We start from the raw sequence: 27,656 nt of genomic DNA, 5'->3' as shown, positions 1-27,656 counted from the left end.
CTCAGGGAGGAAAAACCTGTTAGTAACTGCCTCTGTAAGCCTGACAGGCGGCGCTCAGGGAGGATAAACCTGTTAGTAACTGATTCTGTAAGCCTGACAGACGGCGCTCAGGGCTGATAGCCCCGTAATAACTGGCTCTGTTGATCCTGCAGGTGGTGTTGAAGGCAGATGATAAAGTTCACAGCGTAACCGTGCGAAGCGTCAAGCTGAGCGAAGCCGGACAAGTCAAACTCACCGCCAAGGACTTCCAGACCGAGGCCACCCTGACGGTCAGAGGTACGACACCGGCGCGCCGATTCTACCGGACTCTCCTGATCCCCATCCGGGTTTAAACGCCAACTTCTTTCAGTCTTTCAGTGACTTTAAACTGCTGTTCTGTGTGTTTGTGTGTGCGCGTTCAGAGCCGTCGGTGGAGTTCACCAAGCCTCTGGAGGACCAGACGGTGGAAGAGGAGTCCACCGCCACGCTGGAGTGCGAGGTCTCCAGGGAGAACGCAGAGGTGCAATGGTTCAGGGACGGACAAGAGATCCGCAAGACCAAGAAGTACGAGATCAATGTCGATGGCCGCAGGAGATGGCTGCTCATCCACGAATGCACCTTGGAAGACTCGAGGACTTACACCTGCGACGCCAAGGACTTCAAAACCTCCTGCTTCCTCAACGTTGAGCGTGAGTGCAGAAGCTCTTTGGTTCCTTTGGAAAGCAGTTTGAAATGAAAGAACGTAAAGGCGTCGTCTGAAAGGGTTAAACCTTTAAAGCATCCAGTGGAACCTTAAATCTTCCAGAACTCGTCTGAAAGGGTTAAACCTTTAAAGCATCCAGTGAAACCTTAAATCTTCCAGAACTCGTCTGAAAGGGTTAAACCTTTAAAGCATCCAGTGAAACCTTAAATCTTCCAGAACTCGTCTGAAAGGGTTAAACCTTTAAAGCATCCAATGAAACCTTAAATCTTCCAGAACTCGTCTGAAAGGGTTAAACCTTTAAAGCATCCAGTGAAACCTTAAATCTTCCAGAACTCGTCTGAAAGGGTTAAACCTTTAAAGCATCCAGTGAAACCTTAAATCTTCCAGAACTCGTCTGAAAGGGTTAAACCTTTAAAGCATCCAGTGAAACCTTAAATCTTCCAGAACTCGTCTGAAAGGGTTAAACCTTTAAAGCATCCAATGAAACCTTGAATGTTCCAGAACTCGTCTGAAAGGGTTAAACCTTTAAAGCGTCCAGTGAAACCTTAAATCTTCCAGAACTCATCTGAAAGGGTTAAACCTTTAAAGCATCCAGTGGAACCTTAAATCTTCCAGAACTCGTCTGAAAGGGTTAAACCTTTAAAGCATCCAATGAAACCTTAAATCTTCCAGAACTCGTCTGAAAGGGTTAAACCTTTAAAGCATCCAGTGAAACCTTAAATCTTCCAGAACTCGTCTGAAAGGGTTAAACCTTTAAAGCATCCAGTGAAACCTTAAATCTTCCAGAACTCGTCTGAAAGGGTTAAACCTTTAAAGCATCCAGTGGAACCTTAAATCTTCCAGAACTCGTCTGAAAGGGTTAAACCTTTAAAGCATCCAGTGAAACCTTAAATCTTCCAGAACTCGTCTGAAAGGGTTAAACCTTTAAAGCTTCCAGTGAAACCTTAAATCTTCCAGAACTCGTCTGAAAGGGTTAAACCTTTAAAGCATCCAGTGAAACCTTAAATCTTCCAGAACTCGTCTGAAAGGGTTAAACCTTTAAAGCATCCAATGAAACCTTAAATCTTCCAGAACTCGTCTGAAAGGGTTAAACCTTTAAAGCATCCAGTGAAACCTTAAATCTTTATATAAATTTCACTTTTCTACGTGGGGACATGCTTTGTCCCAACTCTCAAGAATCAGTGATGTATGTTACTTGAGGGGGCAGTAAGAAGGGTAGCGATTTTCTTTCCCAACCCTTGGGGGCGCCACAGCACGATTCTGAGCGTAATTTTGAAGTCACCATTGGATTCCTTGACCAAGAAAACATAGGATTGGCATGTTAAATTGAGTTTTTAGGTTGTTTAGAGGCCAAGGCAGCTGAAATTCTGTATTTTATGGCGCCCGTTTTGAAATTCCAAAATGGCCGCCATACAGGTGTCTGTTCAAGTGGCAACATTTGGTTTTTGGAATCCCCAAGGTCTGCAGATTCCAAAAATGTATAGGTCAACAAATACCCCAAAAGTTCCAACAAAAGAACATTTTTGTACACAATGAACGTGACTATCGGTGAATCTGAATGTGTTTCTCTGTGTTGACAGCTCCTCATGTCGAGTTCTCAAAGCCGCTCCACGATGTGGAGGTCAGAGAGAAGGAATCCGCCAGGTTTGAATGTGAAGTGTCCAGAGAGGACGTGAAGGTGAGCTCGCCTGCTTTGTCTCTGCGCCACTCCGAGTCATTTCGCCGCCTTCGGCCTCTCAGACCTCCTCTTCCTTCTCACCCCGCAGGTCCGCTGGTTTAAGGATGGAACAGAGATCAGAAAGGGGAAGAAGTACGAGATTATTGATCAAGGGCGCCAGCACATCCTCATCGTCCACAAGTCGGTGTTTGACGACGAGGCTGAATACGAATGTGACGCAAAGACGCAAAAATCCTCCGGCATGCTCACCGTCGTCGGTAAGAATCAGGATGTCAAAGTTTAAACCTCAGAAGGTTCGGTCTTTTTTATGAGTCCAGCAGCTTGTTCCTATATTTGACTTTTAAATGTTATTGATATCATAAAAATTGATATTCAACTCATTCCTAGAAAATTTCAATGCAATTTTTAATACTTTTTGAGGAATTCAAAACATTCAAAACACTGGTCCAAGTCTGTTACCGCTCTGTCTGCGGTCTCTGTCTGCGGTCTCTGTCTGCCCAATTGTCTTAAAGCTGAGCAGAGAGCTGTTAGAGCTGTTCCTGCAGCCAGGTCCAGGATTACAGCATCTGTTGTTAACCAGCTCTGTGACCCTCCTCCTTTCCTGTTACTGCTCTGTCTGCGGTCTCTGTCTGCCCAATTGTCTTAAAGCTGAGCAGAGAGCTGTTAGAGCTGTTCCTGCAGCCAGGTCCAGGATTACAGCATCTGTTGTTAACCAGCTCTGTGACCCTCCTCCTTTCCTGTTACTGCTCTGTCTGCGGTCTCTGTCTGCCCGATTGTCTTAAAGCTGAGCAGAGAGCTGTTAGAGCTGTTCCTGCAGCCAGGTCCAGGATCACAGCATCTGTTGTTAACCAGCTCTGTGACCCTCCTCCTTTCCTGTTACTGCTCTGTCTGCGGTCTCTGTCTGCCTGTTTCAGAAATATGTAGAGCTCAGTATAAAATGTGAAGACTTTCCGGCTGCTGCCAGCAGAGCATTCTGGAATTTCTGGACTTTTTAAGTAGATGCACATGTTGTCGACACTGTTGGAGATTCTTCTGATTCTGAATTCCTGAAATTATCCAACGAGATTCATACTGAGAGAGGGGACTGAGCACAGGTGACAGCCAATCAGCAACAGAAATGGTGAGGGTTAAACAGGAAGCAGGGAAATCAACATGCAGGAAGAAAACTGGTGACAAAAAGGGAAACCAGACAAAACTCAGACAACCAGGCTGGGGTCTGATTGTGGTTTCTAACCAATAACTCATAGCTATAGTCATCTACAGCAGTGAGTCCACCCGGGTCCTTAAGGCCCACAGTCCTGCATGTTTCCCACGTTTCGCTGGGTCTCCGTCAGGTCTTCTGTGGAGCTTAAAGAGCTGAGCCTTTTCAAGAGGGAAACAGGCCGTGGGCCTTTAGGACCAGGGTTGAATCCCACTGATCTACGGGACTCTGGATTAACAAAAGAAGCAAACATCACAATGAACTGCCATAAGAAACATCTGTAACACAGTACAGATGATCAGTGTGAGCCCTAACGTTTAGGCCACATGGTTTCGGTTCCCTTTGGGTTGGCGTTAGCTGTTCTAGGCTTGTGTTGACAGAGTGAGAACCTCACATTTCTGTTTCTGTCTGCAGAGGAGGAGACCAGGTTCACCAAGAACCTGTCCAACGTGGAGGGGACTGAGACGGACAGCGTGAGGCTGATCTGCGAGGTCTCCAAACCCAGCGCCGACGTGACCTGGTACAAAGGAGACGAGGAGCTGCCGGAGGGCGGCCGCTACGACCAGATCGTGGACGGCAAGAGGAGGATCCTCCTCATCCAGGACCTGAAGATGAACGACGCCGGAGAGTACAACTGCAGGCTGAGCTCCGGCATCAAGACCTCCGGAAACCTCCAGATTAACGGTATGACTCTCAGTTCCTCATCTTTCAAACAAGAGTTCACAGTTTCATTCATGTTGCCATGGAAACGTGTACCTCTGCCGACGACTTTTAACCAAACTCACCCGACTCTGTGCTGCAGAACTGGCGGCTGAGTTCATCTCCAGGCCTCAGAACCAGGAGGTGGTGGAGGGCCAGAAGGCCGAGTTCACCTGCTCCGTCTCCAAGGAAACCTTCGAGGTCAAATGGTTCAAAGACGACAAGGAGTTGGAGGCGGGAGACAAATACCAGCTGGTGAGCGACGGCAAGAAGAGAACGCTGGTCATCAAGGACTGCGAGCCCAAAGACGAGGGCGGATACGTGGTGAGGATCGGAGCGACCAGAGCCGGCGCCGACCTCACTGTGCACGGTAAGCTCTGGTTGTTTTCACCGACTGAGAGGCTGTGTTCGAAACCGCCTACTACATAGTACACACTGCATACTGCATACTACATACTACATACTACATACTACATACTAGATACTGCATACTACATACTGCATACTACATATTACATACTACATACTACATACTACATACTACATACTGCATACTGCATACTAGATACTGCATACTACATACTGCATACTACATACTACATACTACATACTGCATACTGCATACTACATACTGCATACTGCATACTACATACTACATACTACATACTACATACTAGATACTGCATACTACATACTGCATACTACATACTACATACTACATACTACATACTAGATACTGCATACTACATACTGCATACTACATACTACATACTACATACTACATAGTACACACTGCATACTGCATACTACATACTACATACTACATACTACATACTAGATACTGCATACTACATACTGCATACTACATACTACATACTACATACTGCATACTGCATACTACATACTGCATACTGCATACTACATAGTACACACTGCATACTGCATACTGCATATTACATACTACATACTTCCATACTACTACTCATCGATCAGACAGTATGCAGAGCGTTTACCCACAATGCATTTCGCTCCTGCCCGAGCCGAAATCAGCCGGCCTGAAGCTGATTTCTCTTAAGCTCTAAACTCTGTAAACTTTAGCAACATTTGAAACATTTTCAGGAGAGAAAGTAGTCGTTTAGATCCCCAACGTGTTGAAAATCTGACAAAATACCGGCTGTTTACAAGTTTGTTCCCACGAATTCGGCGCTACTAAAGCTAGCCGCAGTGAGCAACGCACTTCCGGTTATTTTCACAAAATAAAATACCCGTTGCCTTTTATCATAGGGAAAGCCATTACCATACAATTGGTGCTTTTGTTTTGAAAACAGGAAGTGAACCTACCCTCGTTGTAGCTAGCTTGAAACTGCCGTTTTGACAGGAAATGACGATCGGCGACGTCACGTTACGTTGCATCTTGGGTAGTTTGAGTATGAGTAGTAACCTCATGATGCATACCCAACATTTAGGAGAATCTAGTATGCATCCGGGAACTTAAAAAAAGTTAAAGTTAGTAGGAGTAGTAGGAGTAGTAGGAGAAGTATGCGGTTTCGAACACAGCCAGAGAGTTTGGGAGGTTGGTCTTAGTATGCTCAGGAATGTGTAAATAAAGAGCTCAGCACCGTCTCCTGCTTTGCCCCCCACAGAGAAGCTGAAGATCATCACTCCTCTGAAGGACACGGAGGGCAAAGAGGGCCAGGAGCTGGTCCTGAACTGTGAGGTCAACATAGAAGGAGCCAAAGCCAAGTGGCTGAAGAACGAAGAGACGCTGTTCGAGAGCAGCAAGTACACCATGGTCCAGAGGGACAACGTCTTCTCCCTGAGGATCAAAGACGCCCAGAAGGGCGACGAGGCCAGCTACAGCATCAACCTGACCAATCAGAGAGCAGAGCAAGCCAAGAGCTCCTGCAGCCTCACCATCAAAGGTGGGTGGTTCACAACAAGCACTTACAGCCACTGCTCCCTGGGATGTTTGCTGCTTTTTATTTATTTTTATTGACATTCAGGAACAAACATTCACATCCGGTACATGTGCATACATCTTATATCTCTCGTCTGTCCTAAATGCCAAAGTGGTATTTTTGTTTTATGTCTAAACGATGAAAATAGAACCAAACAACAACAAAAAACACAAAATTATGTGCAGAGTTGGGAGTGATCCTTTGTATATGGCATAGTTACTGATTTGTAAAAATAAAATCAGGCCTATGGGGCGTGACATAGTTGACCCAGTTTTCCCAATATGAGGCAAATTTCTCCAGTTTAAGATTAACAAATGCTGTTATTCTCTCCATTTTATTCATGTCCATTGTGATGTCCATCCATATGTTAACAGTTGGGCTCTCTTGTGATAGCCAGTTCCTGGTAATATTCTTTTTACAAGCCACCTGCAGGATATTTACGAGGTGCTTATCACTTTTCAGCCATCACTCAAGTATGTGTCCGAAAAACATAGTCTTAAATTCGAGGGGTATTTCGCATTTGAAGATGTCCTGTAGGGCGTTGTGTATCTCTTTCCAATAGTCCTTCATGACCGGGCAGTCCCAGAAAATATGATAATGGTTTGCATTTGGATTTCCACAGTTCCTCCAGCAGACTGAGGAGTTATTATCATAGTGAGATTTCTGTGAGGGCGTGATAAAGCACCTAATCAGGCTTTTCCAGCCAAACTCCCTCCACTTCTGTGAGCTGGTACACATCCATTGATATCTCCATATTGTTGTCCATTCTTCTTCAGATATAATTATTCCTCCTTCCTTCTCCCATTTTGTTTTAATATATGAAATTGAATGTGATTTCAAATTCGACAGACAAGTTTGCTGCTTTTTAATGTCTGAAACGTGACAAACTTTGTGTTGTTCAGAGGAGAGTCTCAGGATCGTGGTTCCTCTGGAGGACATCGACACTCAGGAGAAGAAGACCATCAGCTTCTCCTGCAAGGTCAACAGACCCAACGCCACGCTGAAGTGGATCAAGGGCGGCCAGGAGATCGCCTTCAACAAGCGCGTCGTCTACAGAGTCGACAAAGACAAGCACACGCTGACCATCAAAGACTGCACGCTGGCCGACGAGGGCGAGTACACCGCCGTCGCCGGGGATAACAAATCCGCCGCCGAGCTGATCATCAGCGAGGCGCCGACCGACTTCAACGTGCAGCTCAAGGACCAGACCATTATCGAGTTTGAGGACGCAGAGTTCAGCTGCATGCTGACCAAAGAGAAAGCCGAAGTCAAGTGGTACCGAAACGGACGAGAGATCAGAGAAGGACCCAGGTAGGTCGAAGGGAACTTCATCCTGGCGTCTTACCAATCAGCAACGCGGATTCAGTTTTTAATGTTAAAGTTTCCTTTGTTCTTCTTCCAGATACACGTTTATGAGAGACGGAAAGATGTGCACTTTGCGCATCAAAGAGTGCCGACCCGATGATGAATGTGAATACGCCTGTGGCGTGGACGAGAAGAGGTCCAGAGCCAGGCTCTTTGTAGAAGGTGAGCTCCTCCGGACCTGCGAAACTCTCCGGACCCTCACCTGTATTTTCTCTGTGTTTTCTCTGTGATCCACTTCCTGATGGGTTCCTTCCCGAGGTCACCTCCTACTCACTGTCTCTTTGTCCCGCAGAAACCCCGGTGGAGATCGTGCGCCCGCCACAGGACGTGTTCGAAGCCCCGGGCTCCGACGTCGTGTTCGAGGTGGAGCTCAACAAGGACCGGGTGGAGGTGAAGTGGCTGAGGAACAACATGACAGTCGTCCAGGGTGACAAGTACCAGATGATGAGCGAGGGGAAACTGCACAGGCTGCAGGTCTGTGAGATCAGGCCCAGAGACCAGGGAGAGTACAGGATCATCGTCAAAGACAAAGACGCCAAGGCCAAGCTGGAGCTGGCAGGTGAGAGTCCAGACTGTCCTGAAAACATCACTCCAACAAGTCAAAGAAATCAGGCTTCCAGTTGTTGATTCTCGTAAAAACAGAGCATGATTGTTCATGTTTTCCCAACAGAAAACTCTCAAAGATGCTCAGGTCTGCTTTGCATGATGCCTGATAGACAAAAGTGAGGGAAACACTCACCCTCAGACTCAAACTGACTGAGGTGTGCAGATGTTCCCCGTGTTGTCATGTGTTCTGACAGCGTTTCTTCTCTCCTTCCTCCTCCTTCAGCCTCACCTCAGATGAAGACCACCGATCAGACCTACGTCACAGACGCCGGGAAGCCCATCGTCATGGCCGTCCCATACAGCGCCTACCCGAAGGCCGAGGCCAACTGGCTCTACAACACACTGAGCCTGCCCAAAGACAGCATCCACACCTCCGCTGACCGCACAGAGTACCGGCTGAAGGACCCCAAGAAGTCCGACCAAGGCCGCTACAGGATCACCGTCAAGAACAAGCACGGAGAAGGAGAAGCCTTCATCACCCTGGATGTCATTGGTGAGCTCTCACCGTCAGATGAGCTTTTATTGGGTTTAAGAGCAGCTGGAACGTGTCTGTTATCTGTTGGTGGTCGTGGCTGAAGAGCTCAATCCGCAGCTCCTCCATCAGTTCAAGTGTTTAATCTAAACTCTATAGATTTTAAATGTTGTCAGGGCTTCAGGATTGCTCCATTAGGCTGCAGCAGCCGTCAGTATGAGCTCGTTTCCTCTGATTTATTCATCAACCTCATGAATGTGTTTCCAGATGTCCCGGGACCCGTCAAGAACCTGCAGGTGGTCGACACCGCCGACGGGGAGGTCAGCCTGGCATGGGAGGAGCCCGAGAGCGACGGTGGCAGCAAGGTCATCGCCTACGTGGTGGAGAGACGCGACATGAAGCGCAAAACCTGGACGCTGGCCACCGACCACGCCGAGAGCCCCGAGTACACGGTGACCGGGCTGCAGAAGGACTCGTTTTACCTGTTCAGAGTCTGCGCCCGAAACCGTGTCGGCAGCGGACCCCTCGTTGAGACCGACAAAGCCGTGCAAGCCAAGAACAAGTTCGGTAAGATTTCTACTGAAGGTTGAAGCTGATCAACTGATGCAACAGATTCCTGAAAGTGTAGAGACTAAAAGGTCACCCAGAACAGAACCCTGCGGTGCACCAAGAACAGAGCCAGGGCACCCAGAACAGAGACCTGCGGTGCACCAAGAACAGAACCCTGCGGTGCACCAAGAACAGAGCCAGGACACACAGAATAGAGCCCTGCGGTGCACCAAGAACAGAGCCAGGACACACAGAATAGATCCCTGTGGTGCACCAAGAACAGAGCCAGGGCACCCAGAATAGAGCCCTGCGGTGCACCCAGAACAGAGCCAGGGCACCCAGAATAGAGCCCTGCGGTGCACCCAGAACAGAGCCAGGGCACCCAGAATAGAGCCCTGCGGTGCACCCAGAACAGAGCCAGGGCACCCAGAACAGAACCCTGCGGTGCACCAAGAACAGAGCCCTGTGGTGCACCAAGAACAGAGCCAGGATACACAGAATAGATCCCTGTGGTGCACCCAGAACAGAGCCAGGGCACCCAGAACAGAGCCCTGCGGTGCACCAAGTTAGATGTGAAGTTTGCAGTTTGAACATCTCAGTCACTGCTCCGTCTCCTGTTTTTTTGTTTCTTAGACGTTCCCGAGGCTCCTCTGAACATCAACGTGGGAAACGTCACCAAGTTCGGCTGCACCGTCTCCTGGGAACCTCCCGAGTCCGACGGAGGCTCCCCCATCACCTCCTACATCATCGAGCTGCGTGACAGGACGTCAGTGAAGTGGACGCCCGTCCAGGTGACCAAAGCAAACGAGCTCAGCGCCGTCGTCAACGACGTCATTGAGAACAAAGAGTACATCTTCAGAGTCAAAGCTGAGAACAAAGCCGGAGTCGGCAAGCCCAGCGCCGCCTCCAGGCCCGTCAAGATCATGGATCCCATCGGTAAGAAACACCTTAAAGATGATTATCTGTTATTTTCCAGGAATAAGTGACCCCACTCTCAAATATTTCATTTCTCTCTCCAGCGTTCCCATTTAAACTGTGATTTTGTTTCTGCTTCCTGCAGAGCGCCCCAGTCCCCCTCTGAACCTGACCTGGGAGGGCCAGAACAAGAACTCGGTGCAGCTCAGCTGGGAGACTCCCATGAAGAACGGAGGCAGCACGATCACCGGATACATCATCGAACGCTGTGAGGACGGCACCGACAAGTGGCTCCGCTGCAACGCCCGCCTCCACCCCGACCTCTCCTACAAGGTAGCTGCATCCTGTTGGTAGGCATCGGACTTTCCCTTCGCTCTGTTCCAACACTCCAACCTCTCTGTCCTGCTGCAGGTGTCTGGTCTGAAATACGGAACCAAGTACAACTACAGAGTGTTTGCCGAGAACGCCGCCGGAGTCTCTGACCCGTCGAACACCATCGGACCTCTGCTGGCCGACGATCTGCACGGTGAGATGCGTGACGCCCGTTCGGTTACACCCGAAACTCAAATGTGTGCAGAGCAGTAACTGCTGAAGCTGCAGATAGTCTTATTCTTCTCTGGGAAATCCGTTCAGCTGCTCCGGAGAAAAGTCCGGTCGAACCAAAACGAAGTTTGTTTTTAACATCAGTTCTCATCTGAAATCTGTCTCCACTCCAGTCGGTCCCAGCTTCGACCTGAGCGCTTTCAAAGATGGCCTGGAGGTGATCGTCCCCCAGCCCCTGACCATCAGAGTCCCCATCACCGGATACCCCACCCCCGTCGCCAAGTGGACCTTCGGGGAGAAGCAGCTGACCACCGCAGACGAGCGCGTCTCCCTGACCACCAAGTCCACCTTCACCGAACTCGTCATCATGCCGAGCGTCCGCCCAGACAGGGGCACCTACACCCTGCAGCTGGAGAACGACGTCACGTCCGTCTCCGGAGACATCGACGTCAACGTCATCGGTGCGCCACGAAATAAACGACAAATGTCAGCAAAAGCCGACCGGAAGCCGTTTCTGAGTTTTAGTTCATGGCGTTTGTGTTTGTGTTGGCAGCGGCGCCCAGCGCACCGAAGGACTTCAAGGTCCTGGAGGTGACCCGGCAACACGTCCACCTGAGCTGGGAGGCTCCGGAACACGATGGAGGAAGTCCTCTGACCGGCTATCAGGTGGAGAAACGGGACGTGTCCCGCAAGACCTGGGTCAAGGTACGACACCGACCTGTGCACGCCGTGGTGTGATGACGTCATCCTGATTCAAAGCAAGCTTTTATTGAAAGTTTCAGTTTTATAGTTTTAGCCGGTTCTGGGTCTCCATGTAGGTCCAGAGTAACAGAACCGGACTCTGTAGCTTCCCCTGTCTGCATGACTCTGTGCCTGATGATGTCATACTGTCCCTCAGGTGATCACAGGGATCCAGGACCTGGAGTTCACGGTCACCGACGTGGTTGAAGGGAAGGAGTACCTGTTCAGAGTCACCGCCTGCAACAAGTGCGGACCGGGAGAGCCGGCGTACATCGACGAGCCCGTCAACGTCTCATCTCCTGCCAGTGAGTCACTGTCCGATCAAACCTGCCGTTTGTCAGTCAGATGCACGTTTAGGATGACGCGCAGTTTAAGGATGATGCTGACTCTGTTGTGACCCGGAGCTGCAGTCAGGCGCACACTCTGTGGCTGTGTTCGAAACCGCATACTACATACTGCATACTACATACTACATACTACACACTACATACTGCATACTGCATACTGCATACTGAATACTGCATACTGCATACTACACACTACATACTACATACTGCATACTACATACTACATACTACATACTACACACTACATACTGCATACTGCATACTGCATACTGAATACTGCATACTGCATACTACACACTACATACTGCATACTGCATACTACATACTACATACTACACACTACATACTGCATACTGCATACTACACACTACATACTGCATACTACATACTGCATACTACACACTACATACTACATACTGCATACTACACACTACATACTGCATACTACATACTACATACTGCATACTACATACTACATACTGTATACTACATACTACATACTACACACTACATACTGCATACTGCATACTACATACTACATACTACACACTGCATACTGCATACTACACACTACATACTGCATACTACATACTGCATACTACATACTACATACTACATACTGCATACTACACACTACATACTGCATACTGCATACTACACACTACATACTGCATACTACATACTACATACTGCATACTACATACTACATACTGTATACTACATACTACACACTACATACTGCATACTGCATACTACACACTACATACTGCATACTACATACTGCATACTACATACTACATACTACATACTACATACTACACACTACATACTACATACTGCATACTACACACTACATACTGCATACTACATACTACATACTGCATACTACATACTACATACTGTATACTACATACTACACACTACATACTGCATACTGCATACTACATACTACATACTACATACTACATACTGCATACTACATACTACATACTACATACTACACACTACATACTGCATACTACACACTACATACTACATACTACATACTACATACTACATACTGCATACTACATACTACATACTGCATACTACATACTACATACTACATACTACATACTACATACTCATCGATCAGACAGTATGCAGAGCGCTGACCCACAATGCATTTCGCTCCTGCCCGAGCCGAAATCTGCCGGCCTGAAGCTGATTTCCCTTAAGCTCTAAACTTTAGCAACATTTGTAACATTTTCAGGTGAGAAAGTAGTCGTTTAGATCCCCAACGTGTTGAAAACCTGACAAAATACCGGCTATTTACAATTTTGTTACTTAAAAAAAGTTAAAGTTAGTAGGAGTAGTAGGAGTAGTAGGAGTAGTGGCAGAAGTAGGCGGTTTCGAACACAGCCGGTGACTTATTTCCAGTCGTGAGTCATAGGAACTTTCTGACTGCCGTCTCAATCCCCCTCCAGCTGTCCCAGACCCCCCAGAGAACCTGAAGTGGCGAGACAAGTCAGCCAGCGGCATCTTCCTGACCTGGGAGCCGCCCAAGTACGACGGCGGCACCGGCATCCGAGGGTACAACGTGGAGCGCTGCCAGAGAGGAACCGATAAGTGGGAGCCCTGTGGCGACATGGTGACCGAGCTGAAGTGCCAGGTGACGGGTCTGATCGAGGGCCAGTGGTACGCGTACAGAGTCCGAGCCCTGAACCGGCTCGGAGCCAGCCGGCCCTGCAAGGCCACCGACGAGATCCAGGCCGTTGATCCCAAAGGTAACCGTGATGCTTTCTGAAGAGGCTCCAAACTCAGAGAAACTCAGAAAGGCACATCTCCATCACATACATCACTACACATGTACAATAACTCAGTTTGTCAAGGATTCAGTGATGTAGTCCATACTGCCCTTCTGGATCTGTCTCCCACGGACCCAAACCATTCCAGGTGGAAGTAATCCAATCAAATCAAATCAAGTTTATCTGTAGCACATTTCATGTACAAACAATTCAAAGTGCTTTACATAAAATAAAAGCATTGCAGCAGGGAGTGGAAGAAGCATTTAAAATACATAAAAGAACATAAAGAGAAACAAATAAAATCATTTAAATGAATTTAAAAACAAGCAACAGTCCAGATAAGTTCAAAGATATCGTGCAGATTTCATGCATAGACACATGAGAACAGAAATGTCTTTAACCTGGATTTAAAAATGTCTCCATTTGGTGAAAGTTTAATAACACAAAAACAACAGAATCGGGGAGCGCACCCCTACATGCAATCAATATATCGCACACACACAAAAAATGTTTTTTTATATATATAAATATACATTTTTTTGTGTGATGGAGATATATATATATAAATAGAAGAGTGTAGGTTGAGACAAAGCACGAGTATAGTCAGATAAAATCAGATCTGATTGGTTTTACATACTCGGTCCACTTGGTCCAGATCTTATAAAAATTTTCAACTTTTCAAATTTTCAAATTCTCAACTTTGTGGGAAAAAGAAATCTTTTCCATTACATAAATCTCGTAAACAATTTCAATCCATTCGTTGATGGTGGGAGATTCAGATGTTTTTTAACTGCCAAGTAAAAAAAAATCCCGAAACCGTAAAGCTTGGGGCCGACACCTTGTCCTTCTCGCCCTCGCAGAGCCTCCAGTGATTCAGCTGGACGCCAAGCTGCTGGCCGGTCTGACCGCCAACGCCGGCAGCAAGATCGAGCTCCCCGCCGAGGTGATGGGGAAGCCGGAGCCCCGCGTGAAGTGGACCAAGGCCGACCTGGTCCTGAAACCGGACGACAGGGTGTCCATCGATACCAAGCCGGGACACTCCACCGTCACCGTCGCCAAGACCAAGAGAGACGACAGCTCCACCTACATCATCGAGGCCACCAACAGCAGCGGCCGTGCGACCGCCACCGTGGAGGTCAACATCCTCGGTAAGCCTGGAGGACGGCGGAGAAACGTACCGACTCTCTTAGTTTCTCCTGGATTACATCCAATCCAATCCACTTTATTTATAAAGCACAGTTTAAACTAGAAAGAGCTGTTCCTGCCAAACAGCAGTGAGAATGCTTATGAGCTGAATGGGGATAGCTGATCATGCTAAAAAAACTAAAAATAATTCCATTTTAGCAGTAAAAACTGTTGCTGAGGTGTTGGTTGAAGGAATTTTGTGATTTTTGTGTTCTACCAAACTTAACATTAGAGTTAGTCAGAGAATTTGAGAGGTTGATCTCGGTTGAAGGCTCATAGCTGAAATTCTGTAAATGTGAGCTCTTTAGTAGTTACATTGGCTGAAAGAGGACAGTTTTCCCTACATTTTAAAGTATAATTTGTTTCTCTAAGTTAAACTGTATGAATGTTAGAGGAATTTGAAATTTGAAACTTATCAGCACTCACTCAACTGTGTGCTCATTCATAAAAATCAAGGAGGAGCAAAATGTTCATGTTTTTGAAACTGTCATATTTCAAAATTGGCTGAATATTTGAAAAAGCAGAAACAGTTGGTAATAGCTGAATGTCTTGTGACCCATTTAAAGTTTGAATGGTGTCTCTAGCTGAAAGCATGCAGAAGTAGTTGGGTTGGAAAGAGGGAGATGATTTGGAAGAGCTGAAAGCAGTTTCCATTCATTTGAATGACGGGAAAATTTGAATAAAAGTTGAATATCTTAAAAAGTCTAAAAGCTAAAAACACCAAAAATGATAGCAGGAATCTGCTGAAAGAGCTGAACGTTTTGATACTAAAACTGTAGAAATAGCTGAAAGTATGCAGGAGTAGTTGGGTGCCGAAAACTGGCGGAATAATGTGGGAGAAGGATGTCATGACATGTTCATGACTTCTGGCCTAGTTACATCCTGGGCCTTGTTGACTGGTTCAGAATATTGTTGATAGTTAGAAGGAGCGTGTTTATGATAAACTGCGAAAGCTAGGCGCCTCCGGAGAGGGCCACGTACACTTGTTATGATAAAACGGTATAAAAGGGTGTCACTAGATGAGCTCGTCGGACATTTTGTACATTCTGTATGCACATTTGCTGTGACGGTTTGTTCAATAAACTCCCCAATGGACGGCTGACCAACGCGGGATTCGACTCTAATTTCTCCACAACAATAACAATAATACTAAAGAGAAGCAGGAACTTAATAGTGAGAATGCCTTAATGCATTCTCACAATAAACACAAAGGTTTCCAAAGTGCTGTACAATAAAATAAATACAATTAAACATAATAAATAATAAACATGTCCTATTTGTCCCTAAAAAAACAGATAAGCCCGGTCCTCCCGCCGCCTTCGACATTTCCGAGATCACCAACACGACCTGCTTCCTGGCCTGGAACCCTCCCCGGGACGACGGCGGCTCCAGAGTCACCAACTACATCGTGGAGCGCCGAGCTGCCGACAGCGAGATCTGGCACCGGCTGTCCTCCACCATCAAGCAGACCACCTACAAAGCCGTGGACCTGGTCAAGTTCAAGGAGTACGTCTTCAGAGTGTTCGCTGAGAACCAGTTCGGTGTCGGCCCACCAGCCGAGCACCCATCCATCATCGCCAGATACCCCTTCGGTAGGTTCAGAACATGAATTTAAACTCTGTGGCTGCTCGGGTCTGAGTGTGAATCCTCTGCAGTGAATAACCAAACATTGGGGCTTTGCTCGGTGTGACCTTACAGTGCTTTTTGTCCTCAGACACTCCTGGAGCTCCCTACAAACTGGAGGCTTCAGACATCGCCAAGGACTCTCTGACTCTGGCCTGGTACGAGCCGGATGAGGACGGAGGCAGCCCCATCACGGGATACTGGGTGGAGAGACACGAACCCGACCACGACAAGTGGATCCGATGCAACAAGCTGCCCATTAAAGACACCAACTACAGGTGAGTTATCGTGGCATGTTGCCTCTGGCAGTTGAAACTGGACGTTTCCATGCAATCCCAGAGGAGAACAGGAAGTGTCCCCTGTGTGACTTAAAGGTGGAAAATGAGATGCATTTTGTCTTTTACTGTCCTTTTTTACCATGTATTTAGACTTAAGCTCTTCCTTAAATTGACCTTGGAATGTCATGATTTGTTTTCTATGTTCGATGGGTGCACACTGGAAAAAATCAAAGTCTTACCCAGTATATTTGTCTCATTTCTGGTCCAAATATCTCATTACACTTAATATAAGACACAACTGCCTAAAAAGTTCAATTTCAGCCAGATATAGGGACTTGTTTTAATACAATACATCTGGAATATCTTGTTAAATGAAAAAGTCTTGAAAACAAATTGTTTTGAGTCGGATTTCATATGAAACAAGGTTTTTCTTTAAGAGGTTTTTAAGCTAATTTTAAGATCACTTTTATCTCAAAAGTCCTAAATATCACATCTTATTTCAAGAAATCTCCACAAGCCGATTTTCACTAGTTCCATTGGCAGATTTTTTGCTTATTTCAAGCAAAAACGTCTTGTTTTTGTTGTTTTTTACTTATTTTTGGAGGGGCATTTTTTCCAGTGAACACTAACATATTTGTTTAGTGAAAAAGTGTTTTATTTAGCCCAGGGATGGGCAACTGGAGGCCCGGGGGCCGCACACGGCCCTCGTCCTCACTCAGTACGGCCCGAAAATAGATCAATAATAATTTAATAATTAAAAAAAAAAGGAGGGCGCGCCATACGCAAACAATAGCGGGGCCCGGGCCGCTTTCCACAACAGCAAATAGGAAAGTCAAGAGCCACTAGCAGCGGCAACAAGAGAAAACTTGACCGAGAAAATCGCATTTTTCAGCCAAAATGGGAAGAGGAGTACCTCTTCAGTTTTGTTCTTTGTTATGAAGGAGTTCAAATTCCTTTTTTTTTTCTTTGTTGCTTATTAAGGATGTGTTAAAATGCATTTATATGCAAAAAATAGTTGTATGTTGGTGCAATAAACATACAGATATAATTTCATATAAAATGTGTTCTTATTGAGAATCATTTGTAGCGTCTTTCATATCCAATTATTCGAAGTGCGTGGTCATGTGGCCCTCCAATGATAGTGCTGAAAAAATGTTGGCCCTCTGTATCATGGAAGTTGCCCCTCCCTGATTTAGCCCAATACGTGTTGGAAGCTTACCAACAGCGCGGGGGCGCTTTATGTCTGAGTGGGGTTGTTGTCCACTGAGGACCATATATGTTGGATTAGCAATGATGGAGATGTTCTTTTGACTATTGCTTTTTATTACTTATGGTGTGTCTTGTGTGTCTGGGCACCTTTTTGGTGTATGACACCGTTTAACAAAATAAACAAAACAAACAAACAAACTCTGAATCTTTGGGAGAATTCAATGAGTTGACAGAAGTTGTTCTTCTCTGCAGGGTCAAAGGTCTTCCCACCAGAAAGAAGTACAAGTTCAGAGTCCTCGCTGAGAACCTGGCTGGAACTGGGAAACCCAGCAAGGAGACGGATCCCATCCTCGTCAAAGATCCGATCGGTACAAAGTGTTTACCCGCTCACATCCCCTGTGTTTCAGCACCTGAAGCCTCTTCAGGATATTAAAACTGTCCCGATGCTCCTCTTGCAGATCCCCCCTGGCCTCCCGGTAAGCCCACGGTGAAGGACGTGGCTAAGACCTCCTGCTTCCTGATGTGGACCAAGCCCGAGCACGACGGCGGGGCCAAGATCGAAGGCTACGTCATTGAAATGCTGAAGAGCGGAACCGTGGACTGGATCCGAGTGTCGGAGAACGTCAACCTGCTGGAGCACTTCCTGAGAGGCCTGATGGAGAAGCAGGAGTACTCGTTCAGGGTGCGAGCCGTCAACGTGGCCGGCGAGAGCGAACCCAGCGAGCCCAGCGAGCCGGTGCTCTGCAAAGAGCGACTGAGTAAGAAAACCCATCCTCCGTCCAAACACACACAAAGTGCCGAGCTTAGACCCCAGAGGAGACCCGGCAGGTGAAAAACAGAACCACCCGACGTAATAAGCTGCCATAAAACTCAGTGAATCCAGCCTCAGATGAACACATCACACTGAGTCATTATTTACTGAAGAACTGAGACAGAACACTAAGTGAACCCTTCCTGCTTCCACAGGAACTAAAAGCAGTTCCTGTGGAAGGGTTAAAGGGCCGTTTCCAAAGTAGTCTGTGCTGCAGCACACCATGTCAGACTCTGATCCAACACATGAAATATCAGATTTATACTAAACTGATGCTGGACGGTAAAGTGTAGCTCTAACCGTTCCGAGTGTTCAGTCACAACAGACGATTCTATCAAATCATAAATCAAATCAAGTTTATTTATATAGCACATTTCATGTACAAAACAGTTCAAAGTGCTTCACATAAAATAAAAGCATTGCAGCAGGGAGTGGAAGAAGCATTAAAAATACATAAAAGAATATAAAGAGAAACATAAAATAATTTAAATGAATTTAAAAACCAGCAACAGTCCAGATAAGTTCAAAGATATCGTGCAGATTTCATGCATAGACACATGAGAACAGAAATGTTTTTAACCTGGATTTAAAAATGTCTCCATTTGGTGAAAGTTTAATCTCCACTGGCAGTTTGTTCCACTTATTTGCAGCATAACAGCTAAATGCTGCTTCTCCATGTTTAGTCTGGACTCTGGACTGGACCAGCTGACCTGAGTCCTTGGATCTAAGAGCTCTGCTGGCTTTATATTCTCTGAACAGATCACAGATGTAAACCATCAGCAGGCTTTTAAAATCTATTCTGTGACTGACTGGAAGCCAGAGTAAAGATTTTAAAGCTGCTGTGATGTGTTCAGATCTCTTAGTCCGGGTTAAAACTCCAGCAGCAGCGTTCTGGATGAGCTGCAGATGTTTAATGCTCTTTTTGGGAAGTCCAGTTAAAAGAGCGTTACAGTGATGGAGTCTGCTGGAGATGAATGCATGGATGAGTTTCTCCTGGTCTGTCTGGGAGAGGAAACCTTTAATCTGTTTAATTCTAAGCAGATTAACATGACCTGCCGGTTCACTTCTCTCCGTCTCCGCCCCCTCAGACCCTCCGTCAGCCCCTCGCTGGATGGAGGTCATCAGCATCAGCAGGAACAGCGCCGACCTGAAGTGGACGGCCCCGGAGCGTGATGGAGGATCACGCATCACCAACTACGTGGTGGAGAAGCGTGACGCCCGGCGTAAAGGCTGGCAGACCGTGGACACCACCGTCAAGGAGCTGACGTACACCGTCACGCCTCTGAACGAAGGGTCGCTCTACGTGTTCCGCGTCGCCGCAGAGAACGCCGTGGGCGTCGGACCCTTCTGCGAGTTGGAGGACTCTGTGCTCGCCAAAGACACTTTCAGTAAGTTGGAGAGGAGCTGCAGACACGCACACTAGAAAAAATGCCCCTCCAAAAATAAGTAAAAAAACAACAAATAAAAGACGTTTTTGCTTGAAATAAGCAAAAAAATCTGCCAATGGAGCTAGTGAAAATCGGCTTGTCCAGATTTCTTGAAATAAGATGTGATATTTAGGACTTTTGAGATAAAAGTGATCTTGAAATTAGCTTAAAAACCTCTTCAAATGAAAAAAAAAGCTTGTTTCATGTGATATGTGACTCAAAACAATTTGTTTTCAAGACTTTTTCATTTAACAAGATATTCCAGATGTATTGTATTAAAACAAGTCCCTATATCTGGCTGAAATGGTACTTGTTAGGCAGTTGTGTCTTATATTAAGTGTAATGAGATATTTTGACCAGAAATGAGACAAATATACTTGGTAAGACTTTGATTTTTTTCAGTGCATGAGAGAACAGAACCCCCGAATCTGTTGATGGTGATACTGAAATGTTTTTTTTTTTGTTTTAGCTACTCCTGGACCGCCGTATGCGCTCGCCGTCAACGCTGTGTCCAAAAGATATGTGGACCTTCAGTGGGAGGAACCCAAGAACGACGGTGGCAGACCCATCCTGAGGTGTGTTTCAGATGAAATGTGATGAAAGGCGGCGCCTGCCGCTCGTTTCCTGTGTGCTGACCATGGGCGTCGCACCCGTGGGGGATGGGGGTGTTTCGACACCCCCACTTTTACAGCAAGATGATTTCATCCCCCCCACATTTTCCAAAAGTAAACCCGTTTGCTCCATGGATGGATTATATTAACGGTTTGCCCACCCTCGTAGTGCACCAACATACAAAATGGAGCGCACCTCAGCCCCCTTATGCTGCACGAAAAGGCATCGGTCAAACTGAGCAGACATTCGTGCTGAATAATTAAGCCCATATTTAATTATATTTCATACAGGTTCTGGTTTTGGATGGTCCAAATGAAAATAAAAAAGAAAGAAGAAAGAACTCTTTAGAATAATTGTATCCAGATTTGAGCAGTATAACTATTGTAGTTTCCATACAGGACCTAGTTTAGGGTGATGAGAATACAAAAAAAGCAGTAAAATGGCCCTGTTCTGCATTTTCACAAATCAGAAAAAGGTTTCACAAATCCCAAACAAGGTTTTAATGACTCTATAGCCTCTTTAGAATAATTCTATCCAGATTTGAGCAGTGTAACTGTTGTAGTTTCCATACAGGACCCAGTTTAGGGCGATCAAAATGCAAAAATGCAGTGAAATGGCCCTTTATGCCCATCCATTTAATTTGCGAATCGGATGCCAACTTCAGCGTCGTGTCTATGGGCTTGATGTGGCGCTCATGTGCCCCCTCCCACATTTAAAATCACTGCTCCCCCCCTGGTGCTGACCCTCTGACGCCTCCTCCCTGCAGATATTCCATTGAGAAGAAGGAGAAACTTGGAACCCGCTGGGTGAAATGTGGCAAAACTTCAGGCAAAGACTGTAAGTACAGAGTAACGGACGTGATCGAGGGAACAGAAGTTCAGTTCCAGGTCCGGGCTGAGAACGAGGCCGGAGTGGGACACCCAAGCGAGCCCACAGAGATCCTCACCATAGAAGATCCAACAGGTTCGTCCTATTTGTGGCCCGAAGTAGAATCACAACGCAGAGAAATCCTCTGTTCAGAGTCTGAATCCATGTGTCCCGCCCCCTGCAGGCGTCCCCTCACCCCCCATCGAGCTGCATGTGACCGGCGCCAGCCGGGACTTCCTGTCCATCGCCTGGAAGCCCCCGCAGCAGGACGGCGGCTCCCCCATCAGCGGCTACCACATCGAGATGTGCGAGGCCGGAACAGAAAAGTGGATGAGGGTCAACTCCCGTCCGGTGAAGGAGATGAAGTACCGCGTGGAGGAGGGCGTGGTCCCCGAGAAGGAGTACATCCTGAGAGTCAGGGCCATCAACGCCGTCGGAGTCAGCGAGCCGTCCGACATCTCCGAAAACGTCTTCGCCAAAGACTCCGACTGTAAGAGCGCGAGGAGCATCGGTCACCGACGGTTTTCCTCTCTGAAACTCTGTAAGTCTGCATGAGATCCTCTCTTCTGGTTCCAGGTAACCCGACGCTGGAGTTCCAGACTCTGGACCTGGTCGTCGTGGAAACGGAGAAGCTTCACATCCCGGTTCCTTTCAGAGCCGTCCCCTCGCCCAGAATCACCTGGCACAAAGACGGCAAGGAGCTGAAGGCCGACGAGCGCGTCGGCTTCAGGTCAGAGCGACGCCCGATCCCGTCCCGTTACAGCCGCCGAACCCATCACCGCTCAGACCCCTTAACGCCTGAATTTATTCAGCTGCGTATGAACAAATGTTTTGTGTGTTTTAGCCTTTAAGTAGATGGTAAATAATGCTGAGATTATTAATTGCACTTTTGCACAAAAAATACATAGAAATTTTGGTATTTTGCAAATTTGCGACAAAAGGCATAATGGTCAATATTAAGATAACAACAACACAGTAAAATAACAGTGAAAAAACAATGTTTTTTTATTCACCCTTTTACATATTTATTTATATAAAGGTTCCTAGGTCTGTAGTGAATATGGACTAACCGGCATTGGGGGAATAAAGATGCTATCTCAGCTGGTTGATTGAGTCAAACGGTTTGTAGCATATATGCAACAATAGACGTTAAGGGGTTAAATGGCCACGAAATGACCGAGATCGTTACTCTCAGACCACGATACCGACTCAGTTTCAGCTCTAGCCCAGAATCAGTATTCTCGTGCAGAATAATCGCACCTAAAGTGCAGTTTGAGTTTTCTCTGGTGCGTGTGGGCAGCAGTGGCTGATGGGATTGTTTGTGCCCAACAGGAAGGAGTATATTTCCTGTCACCTGGAGATCGACAGCAGCCTTCACCCCGATGCCGGAGTGTACAAAGTGACTCTGGAGAACAAATTGGGAGCTGCCAGCGCCACCATCAACGTCAAAGTCATCGGTAAGCAATCGCCTGCCTCCGGTTTGTACGGCGTGTTCTCTCAGATCGTTGCTTACCGTCTCTGTGTGCGTGTCCTCAGGACTTCCGGGTGCCTGTAAGGAGATCCTGGCCTCTGAGATCACAAAGAGCTCCTGTAAGGTGTCCTGGGATCCTCCAGACTACGACGGCGGCAGCCCGATTCTTCACTACGTCCTGCAGGTCTGAGACGGCAGCGTGTCTTTATTTCCAACTGTAGCTCTGACACGAGCGACTTAATCACACAAACTCTGATGTTTTATCGTGTGTGCGTGCAGCGCCGTGAGGCTGGCAGGAGGACATACGTCAACATGATGTCCGGGGAGAACAAGGTGAGCTGGACCGTCAAGGACCTCATCCCCAATGGAGAATATTACTTCAGAGTCCAGGCCGTCAACAAGATCGGAGGAGGAGAGTTCATCGAGCTCCGCAATCCAGTCATCGCAGAGGACCAGAAACGTAAGAAAGCCGAGCTGTGAGCTGAGGGATGATAAACAGTAACTCACCTGCTAAAACAGCGTCAGATTACCGGTTCAATGAAGGGTCAAAGGGCCTGATAACTGAAGGCTCTGCCTCCCAAACTGGCAGCTGGTTCCACAGAGAGGGGCCTGATAACTGAAGGCTCTGCCTCCCAAACTGGCAGCTGGTTCCACAGAGAGGGGCCTGATAACTGAAGGCTCTGCCTCCCAAACTGGCAGCTGGTTCCACAGAGAGGGGCCTGATAACTGAAGGCTCTGTTAGGAAAATATCTTACAATGAGATCTCTAAGATATGATGGAGCTCGGTCATTAAGAGCTTTATATGTAAGGAGAAGAATCTTAAATTCTATTCTGAATCTAACAGGGAGCCAATGAAGAGAAGCTAAAACTGGAGAAATATGATCTCTGCTGTCAGATCTCATCAGAACTCTGGCTGCAGCGTTTTGGTTATTATGGTTCTGAGAATCCGATATTTCTAAACTTTTTGGAAGTCTAAAAAATCTTTGAGAAGTCTTCGAATTGACCCGAAACTTCGTCTCTTGTTCCAGATGCTCCCGACCCGCCGGTGGATGTGGAGACCCACAACCCCACGTCCAGCACCATCACCCTGACCTGGAAGCCTCCCATGTACGACGGCGGCGCCAAGATCATGGGCTACGTCCTGGAGAAGCAGCAGAAGGGCGAGGACAAGTGGGAGCGCTGCAACGACTTCCTGGTGCCCGTCCTGTCCTACACCGTCAGGAGACTGACGGAGGGCAAGAGCTACACCTTCAGAGTCAAAGCCGAGAACGCCGCCGGGATCAGCGAGCCGTCGCGTAACTCGCCGTTCGTCAAGGCCTCGGACTCCATCGGTAAGGACGAGATAAACGTTTTAACCCATTTAGGCCTAAGACGCCTGGAAAAGAATGCCTGTAAAACCTGTGGCCGATTTCAGAAAGACCGCCTAAAACCTGAAGTTTTTCTGCAAATTCAGCAATTGTGTCAACGCCTACTAAATGATTGATTTCTCAGCCTCAGTAGCAGATAGAAACAAAATTCAAAAAGTATTTGAGAGCTTACACCTGTGGCTTTCTTTGGAAATTGAGTTTATTTACATACACCTTCACGAAAATAGAAAATGTAAAAAGTAAAGTGCAGGAACAGCGCTATTTTCAATTAGAAAACAGTAATAAAATAAAATTTAATTTAATTTTACATTTAAATTATTTATTTATCTTTTTATTTTATCGCCAGTAATCTCTTCGTACTGGCAGCACAAGGAGCCCATACACATTCCCATAAACGTTTCCATCTCCGGCACAGTTACGTGTGACCACCTTCCCATCTTTGCTCGAGCTGGAGTCTGAAGTACCTGCTCACTGTATCTATTCGTCTCAGAAACGAGATGCGCCAAAATATGATTAAATGCCTGCAACGGTGTGGCATCTGCAGATAAATCGACTTTCACCGCTGGTGTGCGGTTGAAATCTCTCCGTCGATTACGGTGGTAATTGTCAGTCTTCCACTCACATTCAAACCCTTCAAAATCATCCTCAAACATATGTGCCAGCCATAAATCTCCATCAATTGGGTCAGCACGAAACTCCTCACAATCGCTACCGTCTGAAAAAGACGTGTACGCTTTCCCGGCTTTAAAGGTAGAATAACGCAACAGCGCCCCCGGCTTTAAAGGTAGAAATGCGGCAATGCTTTCCCGGCCTAAATGGGTTAAGAAATGATTAGAACCCGATCAGAACTGTTGTTTCTGTTCATTCTGAAACCGTTTTCGTCTCTCTCAGATCCTCCGAAGGTCTTCCTGAGCGGCAGCCTGCAGTCCGGCCTCAGTGAGAGGCGTGGCTGTGAGATCTGCCTGAACGCCAACATTTCCGGCTCGCCGTACCCTCAGATCACCTGGTACTGGAACAACCAGGTGATCCGGCCCGAGCCGCTCCGCAAGAGGCCGGAGAAACCCCTGAAGAAGAAGGCGGAGAAGAAGGAAGAGGAGAAGACGGACGAGCAGAAGAAGGAGGAGGAGGAGAAGAAGGGAGAAGCAGAGAAGAAGGAGGAGAAGAAAGAAGGAGAGGAGAAGAAAGAAGGAGAGGAGAAGAAAGAAGGAGAGGAGAAGAAAGAAGAGGTCAAAAAGACAGAGGAGGCAGAGCCGGAGGAGGAGGAACCGGACTATCCGACCATAAATGAGCGTCTGACGATCGACAACAGCCAAAGGGGCGTGTCCTCCATCATCATCAGGGACTCTGTCCGCCCTGACCATGGCGTCTACACGGTGAAGGTGGAGAACGACCACGGCAAGGCCACCGCAACTTGTGAGGTCAACGTGCTGGGTAAGTGTTCCTTCCAGCCTTTAGTATGGTCTGCATTCACAGAGCCACTCGGTCCGTCAGCTAGTGATGGGAAGTTCGGCTCTTTGACTCGGCTCCCAAAGAAGAGCCGGCTCTTTCTTTAGGATCTTTTGTAGCCTATTTACCTTAACTTTGCAAAAAAAAAAATCATGGTTTATGTGTTGAAAACCCTTTGGCTTTCAGTGTTTTTATGAGAGACCTTATAATTGCCTAATTCTTTGCATTTATTCTGTGACAAAACCACTTTTACATTTGTTTATTTCAATTAAACGTTTTTATCGCACAAATTAACAATAAACTTCAAACACATCCACAGAACAGAACCAAAACCAGAACCAAACTCCTTAATTCTCACGTGAATACCGCATGCTGGTCGCCATGCTGGCCAATCATAACAAAGCTCTGTAACCAGAGCTGGGACTGAGCACTGAAAGTGAAACCTAAGCAGCGAATGGAACAAAAACTTGGAGTCGGCTCTCACTTGATGCGAGCCGGCTCTCAGAGCCGAGGCTTGTGCGCATGACCCATCACTAGCTGTGACCCTTCCAGCAGGCTAACACACGATCGTCTCCGTCCGCAGACACTCCCGGCCCTCCGGTCAACTTCAGATTCGAGGAGGTCAGGAAGAACTCCGTCATCTGCAAGTGGGATCCTCCCCTGGACGACGGCGGCAGCGAGATCATCAACTACACCCTGGAGAAGAAGGACAACTCGAAGGTGGAGTTCGGCTGGAGCAGCGTCACCTCCACACTGAGGGGGTGCCGTTACCTGGTGCCCAAACTCATCGAGAAGAAAGAGTACATCTTCAGAGTCGTGGCAGAGAACAAGTTCGGCCCCGGTCCGCCCTGCGTCTCCAAACCACTCATCGCCAAGAATCCTTTCGGTATGCCCCAGGTGTCACACTTACAGGCGTTGGTTTGTATGTTTTCACTGACACTGCGGGTGTGTCCCGGCCTGCTTCGTCTGCTTCGTCGTGTCACATGCAAACAATGCTTGTTGTGAAAAGTAAAACTTTTTATTGGTAACAGGAAGTCACACTCAGTTATCTCCGTCTCCTCTGGTCGTCCTCAGAACCTCCCGAGATTCCTGAGAAGCCCGAGGTCGATGACATCACAGCCAACAGCATGCTGGTCATCTGGAACGAACCGAACGATAACGGCAGCCCCATCCTGGGATACTGGGTGGAGCGCCGCGAGATCAACAGCTCCCACTGGGCGCGCGTCAACAGGTGAGGAACCACCTCCCGAACACGCCGTGTCCCGTCCCACGTGTGGAAGGCATTAATGTTCTTAAGTATATTTTTTATTGAAGAAAGCACAAAGTAAGATTCATTTAAATACAATATCTTGAATTGGTTTTGTTTTCTTTTTAACAAACATAAACCACCCACAACACCCATATACTGCTGTAAAGGAAAAAAAAACACATATAAGCATAGATAGCAAAGTTAAATAAATGAACAATGCAATAGTTTAAATAAATAAATAAATAAAGGGAAAAACAGTAATAATGATAGTAGTAATGCGAGTAAGAATTAAAGTGTCCATAGAGTGATGAGAAAATTGAGAGAAATAAATAAATAAACAATAATAATAATAATAAAAATAATAATAATAATGACAGACAATGGGGGCATTACATATTCAAGTACATGTCAATAATTAGGCAAGGTCAAATATATATCTCAGGGCTCCACAGGCTTATGGAAGGGCCTTGAGATTTTTAAAGTACTCAATTAGAGGGTCCCACATCTGAAATTGTCTTGTTGAGCCTCTGGAAAAGTATTTTATTTTCTCTAATTTCAAGAAAAACAT

General features: G+C 46.8%; 1 protein-coding gene across 28 annotated transcripts in view; it reads left to right on the top strand.

The window, feature by feature from the left end:
* The window catches only part of ttn.2 (titin, tandem duplicate 2), a 246,485-nt gene that overhangs the window by 133,076 nt on the left and 85,753 nt on the right, over positions 1–27,656 (top strand). For all 28 annotated transcript variants that reach the window (XM_075480277.1, XM_075480295.1, XM_075480294.1 and 25 more), the window contains 36 exons: positions 153–276; positions 402–668; positions 2,263–2,360; positions 2,449–2,617; positions 3,976–4,245; positions 4,364–4,630; positions 5,904–6,182; positions 7,121–7,529; positions 7,621–7,745; positions 7,876–8,142; positions 8,413–8,682; positions 8,929–9,228; positions 9,844–10,146; positions 10,271–10,458; positions 10,537–10,651; positions 10,842–11,129; positions 11,222–11,373; positions 11,567–11,714; positions 13,223–13,522; positions 14,404–14,691; positions 16,024–16,320; positions 16,443–16,629; positions 18,091–18,206; positions 18,297–18,596; positions 19,738–20,037; positions 20,546–20,651; positions 21,455–21,651; positions 21,740–22,045; positions 22,132–22,285; positions 22,888–23,012; positions 23,092–23,210; positions 23,306–23,486; positions 24,055–24,357; positions 25,285–25,824; positions 26,423–26,725; positions 26,914–27,070. In XM_075480277.1, coding sequence (XP_075336392.1) covers positions 153–276; positions 402–668; positions 2,263–2,360; positions 2,449–2,617; positions 3,976–4,245; positions 4,364–4,630; positions 5,904–6,182; positions 7,121–7,529; positions 7,621–7,745; positions 7,876–8,142; positions 8,413–8,682; positions 8,929–9,228; positions 9,844–10,146; positions 10,271–10,458; positions 10,537–10,651; positions 10,842–11,129; positions 11,222–11,373; positions 11,567–11,714; positions 13,223–13,522; positions 14,404–14,691; positions 16,024–16,320; positions 16,443–16,629; positions 18,091–18,206; positions 18,297–18,596; positions 19,738–20,037; positions 20,546–20,651; positions 21,455–21,651; positions 21,740–22,045; positions 22,132–22,285; positions 22,888–23,012; positions 23,092–23,210; positions 23,306–23,486; positions 24,055–24,357; positions 25,285–25,824; positions 26,423–26,725; positions 26,914–27,070 — 8,318 coding nt within the window. The remainder of the gene's footprint in view (positions 1–152; positions 277–401; positions 669–2,262; positions 2,361–2,448; positions 2,618–3,975; positions 4,246–4,363; positions 4,631–5,903; positions 6,183–7,120; positions 7,530–7,620; positions 7,746–7,875; positions 8,143–8,412; positions 8,683–8,928; positions 9,229–9,843; positions 10,147–10,270; positions 10,459–10,536; positions 10,652–10,841; positions 11,130–11,221; positions 11,374–11,566; positions 11,715–13,222; positions 13,523–14,403; positions 14,692–16,023; positions 16,321–16,442; positions 16,630–18,090; positions 18,207–18,296; positions 18,597–19,737; positions 20,038–20,545; positions 20,652–21,454; positions 21,652–21,739; positions 22,046–22,131; positions 22,286–22,887; positions 23,013–23,091; positions 23,211–23,305; positions 23,487–24,054; positions 24,358–25,284; positions 25,825–26,422; positions 26,726–26,913; positions 27,071–27,656) is intronic.

Source organism: Odontesthes bonariensis, chromosome 12, assembly GCF_027942865.1.
Source record: "Odontesthes bonariensis isolate fOdoBon6 chromosome 12, fOdoBon6.hap1, whole genome shotgun sequence".
Classification (NCBI taxonomy): domain Eukaryota; kingdom Metazoa; phylum Chordata; class Actinopteri; order Atheriniformes; family Atherinopsidae; genus Odontesthes; species Odontesthes bonariensis.
The sequence above is the reverse complement of the archived record's forward strand: the minus strand, read 5'-3'. Positions and strand labels throughout refer to the sequence as shown.